The sequence below is a fragment of the Neovison vison genome, chromosome 13 (genome assembly GCF_020171115.1).
Source record: "Neovison vison isolate M4711 chromosome 13, ASM_NN_V1, whole genome shotgun sequence".
Classification (NCBI taxonomy): domain Eukaryota; kingdom Metazoa; phylum Chordata; class Mammalia; order Carnivora; family Mustelidae; genus Neogale; species Neogale vison.
In genome coordinates this window covers 16,255,275-16,269,892 of record NC_058103.1, presented here as the reverse complement: position 1 = coordinate 16,269,892, position 14,618 = coordinate 16,255,275, and the positions used below count along the sequence as shown (strand labels likewise).

At 39.8% G+C, this 14,618-nt stretch overlaps 1 protein-coding gene across 20 annotated transcripts in view; it reads right to left on the bottom strand.

Moving 5' to 3' along the window:
- TTLL5 (tubulin tyrosine ligase like 5) overlaps positions 1 to 14,618 on the bottom strand; it is a 279,659-nt gene that overhangs the window by 252,643 nt on the left and 12,398 nt on the right. For all 20 annotated transcript variants that reach the window (XR_006381664.1, XR_006381662.1, XR_006381665.1 and 17 more), the window contains exons 4-5: positions 7,731 to 7,813; positions 6,255 to 6,361 (exon numbers count right to left, since the gene is read on the bottom strand). Coding sequence is in view for 16 of the 20 variants with exons in the window: in XM_044230835.1 (XP_044086770.1) it covers positions 6,255 to 6,361; positions 7,731 to 7,813 (190 nt within the window). In the remaining 4 variants the exon portion in view is untranslated. The remainder of the gene's footprint in view (positions 1 to 6,254; positions 6,362 to 7,730; positions 7,814 to 14,618) is intronic.

Here is a 14,618-nt window from a genome sequence, read left to right as displayed (position 1 = left end):
TAGCTCAAAACAATGATAAACATTTTCTGTGAGTTTCTATGGGTTAGAAGTGTTGGGGTAGCAGGCCTGGGTAGTTCTATCCAAGGGTCTCTCATGAGGCTACAGTCAAGACACTGACCAGAGCTGCGGTCATGAGGCTCAACTACGACTGAAGGACCTACTTGCCAAATAGCTCTCTCGCCTGGGGCTGGTCGTTGACAAGAAGCTTCAGTCCCTTCCCATGTGAATTCTTCTGTAAGGCTGACCGAGTGTCTTTGTGACATGACAGCTGGTTTCTCCCAGATCAGGTGATTCAAGCGGGAAAGGGAACAATGAAGAAGCTGCAATGTCTTTAATGACAGCCCCAGAAGCAACAGGCTGTCACTTCTGCCATATTCTATCCATTAGAAAGCACAAAGGCTGGCTTACACCCAAGAACAGAGAAATGAAGCTCAACTTTTTGAAGGCCATGTCAAGGAATTTGTGGACACGTTTTAGAACTAACACACCTGTGAGTGTATAATTAACTTTCTAAGCAACTATGACCCAAAGTGGCTGTACCGTTTTGCATTTCCCACTGGCAAAGTTTCCGCCTTCCATTGCACTGAGTCCTAACCGGCACTTGGTGTTGTCTGTTTTTTCTGTTTTGTTTTCAGCCGTTCTAACAGGTAGGCAGTAGTACCTCAAGTGGTTTTCATTCCACTAGTGACTACTAGTGGCTACTAGTGACTACTGATGGTTTTCATTCCACTAGTGACTACTAGTGGCTACTAGTGACTACTGATGTGCAACATCCTTTCACACCTATCTTCTTCAGTGAAGCATCTGTTCAAATATCTTTAGCCCATTTTGCAAAAAGAAGGGCTGTTTATTATTGAGTTTTGAGAGTTCACTGTACACTATGGATACAAATTCCTTATCAGATATGTGTTCTGCAAATATCTTCTCCTAGTCTGTGACTTATCTTCTCATTTTCTTAACAATGTCTTTCAAAGAGAAGACATTTTAAATCTGGAGGAAATCCAATTTATCCATATCATTCTCCTATGGACTGTGCATTTACTGTTATGTCTAAGAAATCTTTATGATTTAAATCCAAGCACATGAAGATTTTCTCCTAGAATTTTTTACAGTTTTAGAATCAGATTGAAATCTGATTCTTTTTGCCAAATGGGTCTTATGAGTATAAAATCTGTTCTAAAACAGAATTCAAATATAAAGAAGCAAAAAAGACTGTTTCTAAGTTTGACTTTTGATAAATATATTCAAATTTTCAAGGTCCACAAACCAAATACATCAAATAAATTCCAGCTTCATTAGCAGCTTGTGACTATTCACTACTAAAAATAAATGAAACACTTTGGAACACTACATGTTGTATGTTCACTGAATCACAATTCTTTAGTAGTAGGAAAAAAAATCTAGATTACCCAAATAATGAAAAAATACTAGTACCCCAACTAACAAGTTCTAAACCCAAAGCATTCTGGGAATTTTTATACAAAGATATCTAGAGGATGTGACCTTCTGAGAAACATGCCCCGGGCAAAGGTTGGCATACTTGAAAACAGTACCATTCAGGAAAATAAAAGATATGGCTACCTTACCCATACTTAACAGCAGTAATTGTCCAACCTTTGCTATAACTACACGGAACTTGCATCATCATTAGTAAAACAAGAATCAAGGGTCTGATATGTTTCTCCTACATAGCGTCCAAGATAGACCTTAATTTTAAACTACAGTGGGCCTACTGGAGTAAAGTCTCAGATCACTACTTTAAGAATCCCAATGATGGGTGCCTGGGTGGCTCAGCTGGCTCGGCAGCTGCCTTCAGCTCAGGTCATGATCCTGGAGTCCTGGGATCGGATCCCGTGTCGGGCTCCCAGCTCCTCGGGAAGTCTGCTTCTGCCTCTGACCTTCTCCTTTCTCATGTTCTCTCTCACATAAATAAAATCTTTAAAAAAAAAAAAAAAGAATCCCATTGATAACTAAATTTACATCCTTTGAAGATGGATATGGAAAAGATAAAATGTTAAAGAAAAGCAAGGAAATGACCCCCCATAAACTTCAGGCAGCAAATGCCACCTATCTGAGAGTACATTCTGGAGTTCTACAGCAGCTACTTCAGTTGGCCTCAGCTGGACTCATAAGCTCCACTACTGGCTTCCAGTCATGGTTTCTTCCTCTAATTAAAAACCATCTAAGAACCTTTGCTGTAACCACTAAAAGCTTACTGTGCCTGTTCCTCCGTTCTAATTTTTCACTATGATTTCTTAAATTCAAAGGTAGCTTTGATAAGTCTAGGTATCACAAACCCACTGTCCTCTTCATAAATGCAGAGAAGAGGTCCTTAAATTTCAGATAAGAATCACCTAGAAAGTGAATTACTAAAATTACCATTCCTGGGCCCCAGCTCTCACAATTCTGGGATAAAGCCAAGGATTCTGCATTTTATACAAGTGTCCCAGGTGATTTTGGTACAGATGGTCCACACTATAATGCTGATTTAGTCTAGAATGTAATTCCTAAAACTTCCCAGATATAGATCACCCTAGTGCTTGTTAAATATATAGCTTTCTAGGTATATATTTACCTGGAAGATTAAGCACCTAGAAGGCACTGATTTATTTTATTTATTTATTTATTTTTATTCTGTTCAGTTAGCCAACATATAGTACATCATTAGTTTCTGAGGTAGAGTTCAATGATTCATTCACTGTGTATAACACCCAGTGGTCATTACAACACATGCCCTCCTTGATAGTCATCACCCAGTAGAAGGTACTTTTTAAATATACACTTTCCCAGGATATGGTGAGTCCCTGAATCTGCAATGGGATACATGTTTGTATATTTGTGTGTGTGTGTGATTGTCTATTTTTAAAAAGGAACCTCAGTGATGTTTATCATCAGCTAGAAATAATGAGGAGAGGACAAGGAAAAGGAATGCATTCTCCTATAGATGCCCAATCCTAGTGGTCTCCAAATCCTTCTGCTTAATGCCCCCTATACAAATTTTGGGAAACTATATATCCTTTAGTTGACATCTAAGATTCTTCATCAAAAACTTAAATAGGGGCATCTGGGAAGCTCAGTCAGTTAAGCATCTGCCTTCAGCTCAGGTCATAACTCCAGGGTCCTGGGACCGAGTCCCACACTGAGCTCCCTACTCAGTGGGGTCTGCTCCTCCCTCTCCCTCTGCCCCTTCCCCAGCTTGTGCACTCTCTTGCTCACTCTCTCTTTCACATAAATAAAATCTTAAAAAAAAACCCAAAACTTAAATTGTCCCAAATGAGCCAATGAATGGTAAATATTATTTTAAAATAAAATCATAACACTACCCTTTTCAGTATATTCAAGGGAACCTAAATAACATCAGGATTCAACAGCCACCATACAGTTTAAAAATATTATCAAAGAGAATGCTCTTTTCTGCCAGTACATTTTTCACTTTTTAAAATACACTTCTTACTGGAGGTAATATATATGCAGAAAAGTCTATAAATCACATACGCAAAGCATGATGAATTTTGGTCACCTGTGTGAGCACCCCCAGAAGCTTCCTTCATCCTCCCACCCAGGAATTATCCCCCAATCACCCTTGCTTTTAATTCTTCTATGCCATTTCCCCCAGAGAATGGTTTAGCCTCATAGAACATATTTAATGCTTGTAGATCTTTTGTATCATAGCACACCTTCTCTACAATAAAATATGCATGTGAATTAATATGCATTATTTTCAAATCCCCCGTAATCATTCGGCTAAAAACCACTTACACTAAATTGACTCTCACTGCAACCACTGTAGTACACGATTCATCAAAACACCATAAATATTATAAATTTTGATTAAAATGCATATTATACCAATGTTCAAGTCTCCATTTTGATAATTATACCAGTTGTAACTGATGTTAATGTTAGAAGAACAAGGTAAAGCATACTGAGTAACTATATTTTTGCAACTTCTCTAGAAGTCTAAAATTACTTAAAATAAAAAGTTAAAAAACTGTATTAAGAAAGAGTTGACAATAAGAAACATTTTAGTGCTCGAATTCCTCTTGCATGTGAGTTCAAGCCTTTGGATTGAAAACATGAGAAACAGAGCAGCAGAAGCCACAAGGGACATTGCATTTAGATAATGGATTATATTTTTTTTATTATTAAAGATTTTGTTTATTTATTTGACACAGAGAGAGAGAGAGATCACCAGTAGGCAGAGAGAGAGGAAGGGATGCAGGCTCCCCGCTGAGCAGACAGCCTGATGCGGGGCTTGATTGCAGGACCCCGTGATCATGACCCAAGCGAAGGCAGAGGCTTTAATCTACTGAGCTACCCAGGCACCCCTAGATGACGGATTATTAATGTGCTCGAACATGCAAGAATAATACATTCAAGAAGTACTCAAGAGAAGATAGGATTGAATTTATGAATACTGACTGAGCCTAAACTAAGACAGAATTCTTATATACCAACGGGAGTATTTCAGAAAACTATTAAAATACACTGCTCACATGAATTTGGAATGCAGACTCTAATGTGGGCTATTTCAAGGACTCTTTCAATGCCTATTTAAAACAGATGCATCTGATTGACTTCAATCATCCAGTCACACATTTAGAATATCTTTCAGACAAATCCACATCTTTCAAACAGTGAGGAAGAAAATAAAGTTTAAATTACTCTCTGCGAATGAAGCTGAGACCTCAAATAAAACTGGAACTTGTTATGAAGACTCAAAACACACATTTATCCCAGATGATGAAGAAACTATTTGACACTGGCCAGGTACTTAGACACGGTGATGAGATATAAGACAACAGAATTGAAAAATCAAGAAAGAAATTTCATGAGATAAAAGTGAGAAAAGCCTCTGAAGGTAACTGAAAATGAAACCTGTTAGCATAAGTACATAAGGATATTTTGTAGTACATAAGCCCTGGAAATAATACAAAACATAACTACTGACCAAATTAAAAAATTTGTACTGGATTTCCTTCTCTTCATTAAATGAGATTTGTTTCTTTCTTCTCTATAAGGTCATCTATCTATCTCTCCATGGTTGAGTATGACTGCCAGAATAAGGCAGGGTTTCAGCATCCGTTTTTGTTTTGTTTTGTTTTAAGATTTTATTTATTCATTTGAAGGACAGAGATCACAAGTAGGCAGAAAGCCAAGCAGAGAGAAAGGAAGGGAAGCAGGCTCCCTGCTGAGCAGAGAGCGGGGCTCAATCCCAGGACCCTGGAATCATGACCTGAGCTGAAGGCAGAGGCTTAACCCACTGAGTCACCCAGGCGCCCCTTTACCATCCGTTTTATTCCTACTTTCTTTTTCGTGGATGAAAACACTAAAAAACTCTGGTCACAAAAACAGTAGCTAAGACTTCTCCAATGTTTACTATGTGACAGGCATGCACTGTTTTAAACATCTTAGATCCTAATAGGTTAAATCCTAACATCAGTTATACAAAGTCTGTCTTTAGCAACATCTTTTTACCAATGAGGAAACTGATGTTCAGAGAGGTCATGTTTGGTGGTCACTCAGCAGAGCTGGGATCTAGGCCCAGGTAACTGATCACAGAGCTCATGCTTCTAGCCACTAGGCAGCATTGCCTCCCTAGGCTGCCATTAACAATGTGATTGGAAGGAGTTTTCTACAGCAATGACATTCAATTCTCTGAACTCCTCCCTAGTTCTGTGTCAGAAAGTCACAAGATGATCTATCATTAAAAACTCAAATTAATGGTCTACCAGCTAACAACCTATGTCCTCCTTTAGTTCCATTAAAAGTAAGGAAATGGAAATCACCATTGTGATGGTTTCTGTTGCTTGGTCATTTGTCCTTGTCAGAACTGAATTTGACATCATGGTTTTTTGTACTTTTGTTTAGAATCCTGAAAACTATCTGCACCCAAGGACAATGTTTGCACCATATGAAGATTCTAAGGGGACCACTGTTAATAAAGGGGAACACAGTTAACACTGGAAAAAGGAGGTGAGAAGGGAGAACCCATCCATATGAAGGGCTCTCAAGCTGTGCAATTTTAGGAAAAAGAACCTATGGAATTTAGAATCCAGAAACAGTTTCCTTCAGAACCATCCATGTCTACATAGTCCAATACATGCTTATGGATGTGAACACCTCAGTTTGATCAGCAGACTGCTGCCCTGTATCACAGACTTCTTTTTTGAAAGGACATTAATTATCTCTACTGGCTACATGCCCAATGTCAGGCACCTTTAAATGGAGCAAAGTAGCTACAAGAACATTACCTGGGAAAGTGATTAACCTTTTGTGCTTCAGAGAGTGTGCGAAGTAAGAAGGGCTTCAGGTGAGATCCCGTCCACATTAAGTTATAGTCAGTGCTGCTTGGGTGAACCTGAGGGCAGATAAAAAGATAAAGAAACATCAGAGATAGCCTCTCTCCAGAGAGACAGACAGCAAGAAAGGCCATAGAAATTTCTCATCTGCAGAGCACAGTGGGCACCCAGTTAGTATGTGAGCCTAATAAAATAAAAGCTGAGTATAAAGAACATGGGGACGATCAAGTTTAAAGAATGAGATAGTTGGGCAAATCTCAAATGCAGAAAATAGAAAAAATGAATCCTTCTAAAGCAGTTTGTTATGTCTCTTAACATTCTTGCATATCAAAGTATGAGAAGAGGGCTCAACCCCACAACTCCTTTCTCAGGGTGTCCTTATATCCCTGCAGATGATGGGTATAAAGTACTGATCAGAACTAAAACCCTGTGGTGGCAAACCAACTTAGACTATACATCCATTCATTAATTCCTAAGAATTCATTTGTCAATTATGTACTTGATGCCTATGATGGGATATGTACCATGTTATGCCCTGGAGATAAAACAACAGGACAGGATATGAACTAGTAACAGAACTTCCTCAATTGCTCTATTTCAAACCTCAACCCAAGATAAGGGGCTAACAACTAGACTTTTATCAATTTGTCGAAATATCTACAGGGTAAGACTATCCAACATTTTTGTCTGTCCCTTTAATATCAATATCCCAATTTTCCCAATTTTGGGGGGGGGAATAACATACTACTTAGTTTCAAAAGACTGCCAGTCACACTGCCCTCCCCACTTACAAGGTGTGGATCCATGACCCAATCTGGACCAGCTATATTATCTCCAGAATGTGATTCTTCAGGGACGAAGGGCACAAGGACAGTGAAAGGAGCCGAGTCACATCTGTAGCAGTGCCTTGAGGAAACAGTCCTGATTCCTATTTCCAGATCCCCAGGATTTGTCCTAGGCTCTCTCCTTCCAAAGGCCTGCCTTCCCAACCCTTCCTCTGATTCTGCTCCCTATGCTGTATATACCTTACCCACAAATCCTTTTTGGTTTAAGTTAGGCAGCCTTTGTTTCTGTTGCTTGCAATCAAAGCACCTTAATTAGGTATCAGATGATTCCTTAGGGGCAAGTCTGTCTCCACCCCAACCCAAAAAATCATAGCAAGAAAAATGTTTGGGCTTTTGTTTGCTTGTTAAAAGAGAGAAAGAGGAGAGAAAGAGGGAGAGAGAGGGAGAGAGAAATCTTGTGAAAATGTTTTCCACGTATTTCAAGAGAAACTGACAGAGCCACTTGGAAATCCAGTGCAAGCTCTGCATTATCACTAAGCATAGGTCCCATGAACCTTCTAGAGCTGTCCTCTTAACCGGTAGTCGTGGGGTTAGGATTTTCAGCTTTGCAGCAGATCAGGTGAGATAGTAAAAATGAACTTACTTCATGAAATCCATGGGCTGTCAGAATGCTGCGTACCAGGCGACTATCTGTTCGCACAATTTTGTAAGACAAATGATAACGTTCTAAAGAAAAACAGAGTCAGATTCAGTAACCAGAAAGTTAATTGTAGAGACAAAACTAAACTGTGTGACTTAATTCTTAATTATACTCAAGAATATATACTGCTCCCCTCACACTACTATGAGCGGGCTGCCGATCATTTTGGACTAAGAGTTCTCAACGTGAGGTTCACTGGGGGTTGTAACATATTCGTTTCCACTGCTAGTTTACATTTAACATGACCTGCAGTTATGAATGTAGGCACAAGACAGAGCAGTGGTAGCAAACTCCTGTGACTGGGCCTCCTACATATACTAGGTGTTTTAATATTATTTTATAGTTGTTACGGTTATCTCACAATATCACTTCTCACAGTATTTAGAAGTTACAGTTAATGAACAGACCTTCCGCGAGATCATGTTATTTAATGCACAAATAAAAAATGCATATATGTCACAAATTTAGCTTCTCAGAAATATTTTGGTAACTCCATGTCAATACAATTGATTCTGTTTATAATCCTGTAGGTTTCTTTATACACTTAAAACACATTATTCTGACAACAGACCCACCGGCTTCCCCACCCCTTACACATTTGGTCCACTGCAGAAAAAGGCTAAGAACCCCTGCTCTGGACAGCCCTCTGTGTGTAGTGATGCTGCTTAACAGTGTATCTTAGGGCAGAGATTGTAAACTGGGGATCCAATCTACAGATAGAGTTTGGTAATTTCTCCCTGTGTGTTATTTCTCAATAAAACTGAATTACCAACCTTTTGAAAGTACTGGGATTTGTGTAAAAATCTAGATTTCTGGACCCCTCTTGAAACCCCGGCATCCCTGGGCTAGCTCTCTTTGCCAGGGCAAGAGTCAACAGGGAAATACCAGCGCTCTCTTCAGCACAGGCTCTGGCACTCTAGTTCAGCACAGTCCCCACCACAGTTTCCTGCCAGGCTCTACAAGCATAGTCATTGCTCCCTAAGACAAAAGTCTGTAATCACGTGAGATTTCTACATATCCCCAAAGACTAACATTTATTCTGGCCCCTTAAAGGCAATCTTTCTATGCATCCCTACAAATTGAGAAAATTAGCCAAGAATTCTACAGAACAATTATTATTATTATTATTTTTAATGAGGTAATCTCTATGCCCAGTGTGGGGCTCAAACTCATGACCCTGAGTCAGAGGTTCCACTGGCCAGGAACCCCATGAGCAGAACAACTTTTTTAAAGGACTACATATTGAACACTTTCTGAATGAGAATAATACAGAAACTTATGAACAGGCCTTAGAATAAAATTCAGCCTCTAGAAAGAGACACACATCTTTTCATGAATTTATGTGAAAATCTTCATAAATCCCTGCTGCTACTTGCCCAGCCCTGGCAGGAACTCCATGCAAAGCAGACACAGGAAGAAAACAGAATGAAAAGGCCAGACACTCCATACTTCTCATTCTTGTGGCAAACTTTAAAGCCCAGTTACAGGGTTTCCCCAGTGATTAATCACTATTATGTTGCCTTTGTAATACTGTCATAAGAAAAACAGTTTAGAGTCCTAGGTGTTGGTTTCAGCGCAGAGTAGAAGGTAAGAAACAGTGCCCTGGGGAGGGAAAGCACAAGACAGGCCTGGGATATCTTGTTCTGCCAAGAAAGAGGAAAGTGCTCAAAAATGGCTATGTCACAAGGATACCAGTGGCCAAATTTAAGACAATTTCAACACAGATATGAATATGACAGAGATAAACTACAATTCCCTTCCCAATGAGTCCACACTGATAAGAAGGTAAGAAGGTATCCTGGTTTTCTATCACTGCTAAAATAAACTGCCACACACTTGGCAGCTTAACCAATATTTCTGATATTTTTGTAGATCAGGAGTCTGATACAGCTTTCAACAAGGCAGCACTGGGGCTACATTCTTTTCTATAGGCTCTGGATGGGTCCATTTCTACTCCTTTTTCAGCTTTTAGAGGCTGCCCCTGATCCACGGCTTATAGTTTCCCTCCTCTATTTTCAAAGCCAGCAATGGCAGGTCTAGTCCTTCTGATATAGCATCTAGCCTCCTCCTACTTTTTTTTTTTTTTTTAAGATTTTATTTATTTGACAGAGAGAGAGAGAGCACTTGCGCACTAGCGGCAAGCAGAGGGAGAAGCAGACTCCCCACTGAGCAGGGAGCCCGAAGCGGGACTTGATCCCAGAATCCTGGGATCATGACCTGAGCCGAAGGCAGACACTTAACTGATGAACCACCCACCGAGGTGCCCTGCCTCCTCTTACTTAGAGGGCCCTTGTAATTAAGGTCAGCTGATTAGCAACCTTAATTCCACCTACAACCTCAATTTTCCATTGCCATATCAGGTTCTGGGGACTAGAAAGTAGAGATCTTTGGAAGGACCATTATTCTGCCTCCCATGGAAGGGAAAGCTCTTCTTTACAGAAAATCCAGCTAATAAGTACAAAAGGAAAGAAATAGAAAATCGGCATTTTACAAAAACCATAAGAGGAAGTAGTTCAGACTAAAACCAATGGATACCCATGGGTGAGAGACTATTGGGAAAGAGGATATCCATGCATCTCAAAACATCACTCCAGAGAATGCTTGTAACAAAGAAGAAAGGCACCCTTCCAATGAGCCAACCTGGTGAACAATATCTCAACCAAATGATGAAATCTGCCATCACCAGTAATGCTGTACAATGACATCACATCCTTCCTAATGTGATACACTGAGGAGGACACAACTGCACTAAGTTAATAGTCTTATAAAATTTTTAAACTTGAGTCTAAACACACAGAAACAATCAGACAAACTCAAACTTAAGGACATCTGCAAAGCAGCTAGTTGGGAAATCTCTAAACATGTCAATGCCATGAAAGACACACACACACACACACACCCCCTAAGTCTGGGAGATTAGAAGAGAAATATGAAAACTAAATATAATCTTTGATTTAGTCCTGGATTCTGGAAAAATAATAACAGCTATAGAGATCAAAAGGGGGACAAAGGGGTAATGCGCATAAGCACTGTATGCCAGAGTATTTTACCAATGGCAGATTTCCTGAGCGTCACAATGGTACTGTGGTTATGCAGAGGGTGCGCCTGAGCTTAGGGACACAACTGCTGAATAAGGCGTTAAGGTATGAAGTATCTGAACTAATTCTCAAATGGTTCAGAGAGAGACAAGAAATATGACAGAACATTACCAGGTGGTGAGCGCATGGCAAGAGTATACACACATTCAATGAATGTGCTATCCTTACAGCTTGTCTAAGGGTTTTTAATCTTTTTAGAGTGAGTGTTTAGAAAGTGAGAAGAAATCAGGACTCTTTGTTATGATAACGGCGACCACTGACATGTCCATTTCTGCACATGCAAAAGCCAAAAGCATCATCCGTGCTGGAGACCAGAAGTGTACCTGATTCCACGCCTGCTCGGCAATGCTCACCTCACAGTGCCGGGCCATGGGGAAGGGAGTCACTAAGGCAAGCAGAAAATCAGACAATGATTATCCCAGGACTGGGGAGGAAAGGGAGATGATAAGAGAAAGAATATGTCTCTGGAGTGCAACTGCCAAGGGCTCAAAACCTGGCTCTACTACTTCCTGCCTGTAATCATGAATAAGTTATTTCTCTATGGTCAATTTCCCCCCTTCTCAAATGGGGTTGATAATAAAGGTACTTACCTCATGGGGTAGGAGTAAGCACTGCATCAATGACCAAGCGTAAAACTTTTAGGGCATTTGTTGCTACGTAGTAAAAACTTTTTTCTTTTTTTTAATTTAAATTAGCCAACATATCACACATCATTAGTCTCAGGTATAGTGTTCAATGATTCATCAGTTAGTTGCATGTAACACCCAGCGCTCATAGTAAAAAATTTTCTTTTTTTTTTTTCTAAAGATTTTATTTATTTATTTGAGAGAGAGACAGTGAGAGAGAGCATGAGCAAGGAGAAGGTCAGAGAGAGAAGCAGACTCCCCGTGGAGCTGGGAGCCCGATGTGGGACTCGATCCCGGGACTCCAGGATCATGACCTGAGCCGAAGGCAGTCGTCCAACCAACTGAGCCACCCAGGCGTCCCGTAAAAAATTTTCTTAACAGTAAAAATCACTTTAAAAAAAAGAAATATGTGGTAAAATAGCCATAATATACAGTGTCATGCATAAATTATGCATTTTACATAGCAATTTTAAAAATAAAAATGCTATTAATACTTTTTCTCCTGCTTTTCCTAACATAGAAGAAAAATGCAATTATCACTGCACTCAATGACCCAAGCAAGCAGTGATCAACTACTTCTAATCCATACCAACTAGCTAAAACCCAACTCTGATACCCTGTGCATGTTTCAAAAGGGGAGTGCAAGAAAACCAGGGTGGAATGACATAAGGCAAGTGGGATTGCTGGGGATTTTAATGCACGTTCATGTTCTGTGTCCAACAATGCTGATAACCAGTTATAAACTAGTGACCCAAGGGCCAAATCTAGCCTGCAGACATGGTTTTTCATTCTTCGTGGTGTTTTAAACTTAAAACCGAATTAGTCGCTAATCTTTTTAAAATTGAAAGAATTCATATAAAAATCTTGATTTCTGGGCTTCACTTGAAAGACCTGGCAACCCTGGGCTGTGCTCCCACGGCAAGAGTTAAATGGAGGCTTTGCGACTATAAACTGAGCGGTCCCACTGCCCAAGAAATAACCACCTTATCCGTATTTCCTTCCATATAAAAACAAGAAGCAGGGCACGGAACTGTTCTTGCTAGCGAACTGCCAAACATCTGCTATCTGAGCCTCCGGACACACACTGCATCGATTCCAGGAGATTACAGAATTTCCTCCTCTCCAACCACTCCCGTGTGCATCAGGAGGCGACCTAAAGCACCAGGACTCCTGGCAAATTCCAGGACCAGCAGCAGCAGCGTGAACTAAAACAAGGAACCAATAATCTGTCAGCACAGAAGCACCTAGGGAGTGATGAATGCCCTAAGAGGTCTGGACAAAAATAGCCTGGCAAACTAGAATGAAGATAAAACAGATTTTCCTTTTTTTTTTTTAAACTTTTAAAATATAAGAATAACCCTTCCAATGGCAACACAGTGTAGCTTTGCCTGTGTCAGAAAATAAGGTCTAGACCTGCACTGTTGAAGATGGTAGTCAAGAGCCACATATAATTACTGAGCACCTGGAAGGGAAGTAGTGTGGGGCGCCTGGGTGGCTCAGTCAGTTCAGAGTCTGACTCTTGACTTTGGCTCATATCATAATCTCAAGGTTGTCAGATCAGCCTCACATGAGGCTCACTGCTGGGTGTGGAGTCTCCCTGAGATTTTCCCTCTGTCCCTCCCTCCTTGCTACCTCTCTTTCTCTCTCCTTCTCTTAAAAAAAAAAAAAAAGTACTAGAAGAAATGTAACTAGTGTGACCAAGGAACTGAATTTTAAATTTTATTTAACTTTATTAATTTAAATTTGAATGTGAAAACTGACACTTAATTCAGTTATTGGAAAACCTGTTTGGAACAACCTGAACATAAGAATTTACTTTTTCATCTATAATGTTTATAAAGTCTAAATATTGATAAAAACTTCTGATGAAAATTTTGTACCACACTGAGATTGTATATTTACAGTGTAAAATATACACTAGAAGTCAAGTATCTTTTTTTTTAAAGATTTATTTATGTGAGAGAGACAGACAGCAAGAATGAGAGCGTGAAGGGAGAAGGGCAGAGGAAGAAGAGAAGCAGGCTCCCCACTGAGCAGGGAGCTCTATGTGGGGCTCAATTCAGGATTCCGGAATCATGACCTGAGCCAAAGGCAGATACTTAACTGACTGAACCAACCAGGAGCCCCTAAATGTCAAACATCTTAATAAATTTTTTTATACTGAGTAAATGTGGAAGTGACACTTTGGATTAAATAAAATATATTATTAATACTAATTTCACTTATTGCTCTTTTTTTCTTTTTAAAGATTTTATATATTTGTCAGAGCTCAAGCAAGGGGAGCGGCAGGCAGAGGGAGAAGCAGGCTTCCTGCTGAGCAAGGAGCCCAAGGCAGAACTTGATCCCAGGATCATGACCTGAGCTGAAGGCAGACGCTTATCCAACTGAGCCACCCAGGCGCCCCTATTTCTCTATTTTTTAATAAGGCCACTGGAAAACCTGTATATACCTAGCTTATATCATATTTCTATTGGACAGTGCTAGCCTACACAAATGCAAACTTATGAAACTGACACATGCAGAGGCAAATTATAAAAAGATGTTTCTTTCTAGGAACAGATTACCTTAAACTGAAAATATCTCTCTTGCCTCTAAAATGCAATCCCATTTACATGTTCAAAGTATACGCAATTTTGAAAAAACCATGGAGATAAGTAAGGAAAAAAATCTATTTCTGGACTATTTCCCAAATAAAGTATACATAATATTACTGTACCAAAAATATTAAAAGTAAATTCAATGGAACATTTAACAGATAACAGAAAAAACAAGGCTTGCATCTAATACTCTAAGATCAGCAGAAGGTACCTAATGCCCCAGAAACACTTCTCAAGGGGATTTAAACACAGGATTATGATCTGAGCAGATCTATGTCAGCTATTTAAGAGAGGAGGGGGGGAAAAAAAAAAGACCCAGAGTATTTAACAATTCAGAAATCTGAGGCAGTAACTAGAAATACTCATTCTAAGTCATTCTTTTCAGGGGTGCTTGAATGTCTGACTTCAGCTGGTGAATGTCTGACTTCAGCTCAGGTCATGATCTCTGGGTCCTAGGACACAGCCCCACGTCAGGCTCTGTGCTCAGTGGGGAGTCTGCTGGAGATTCTC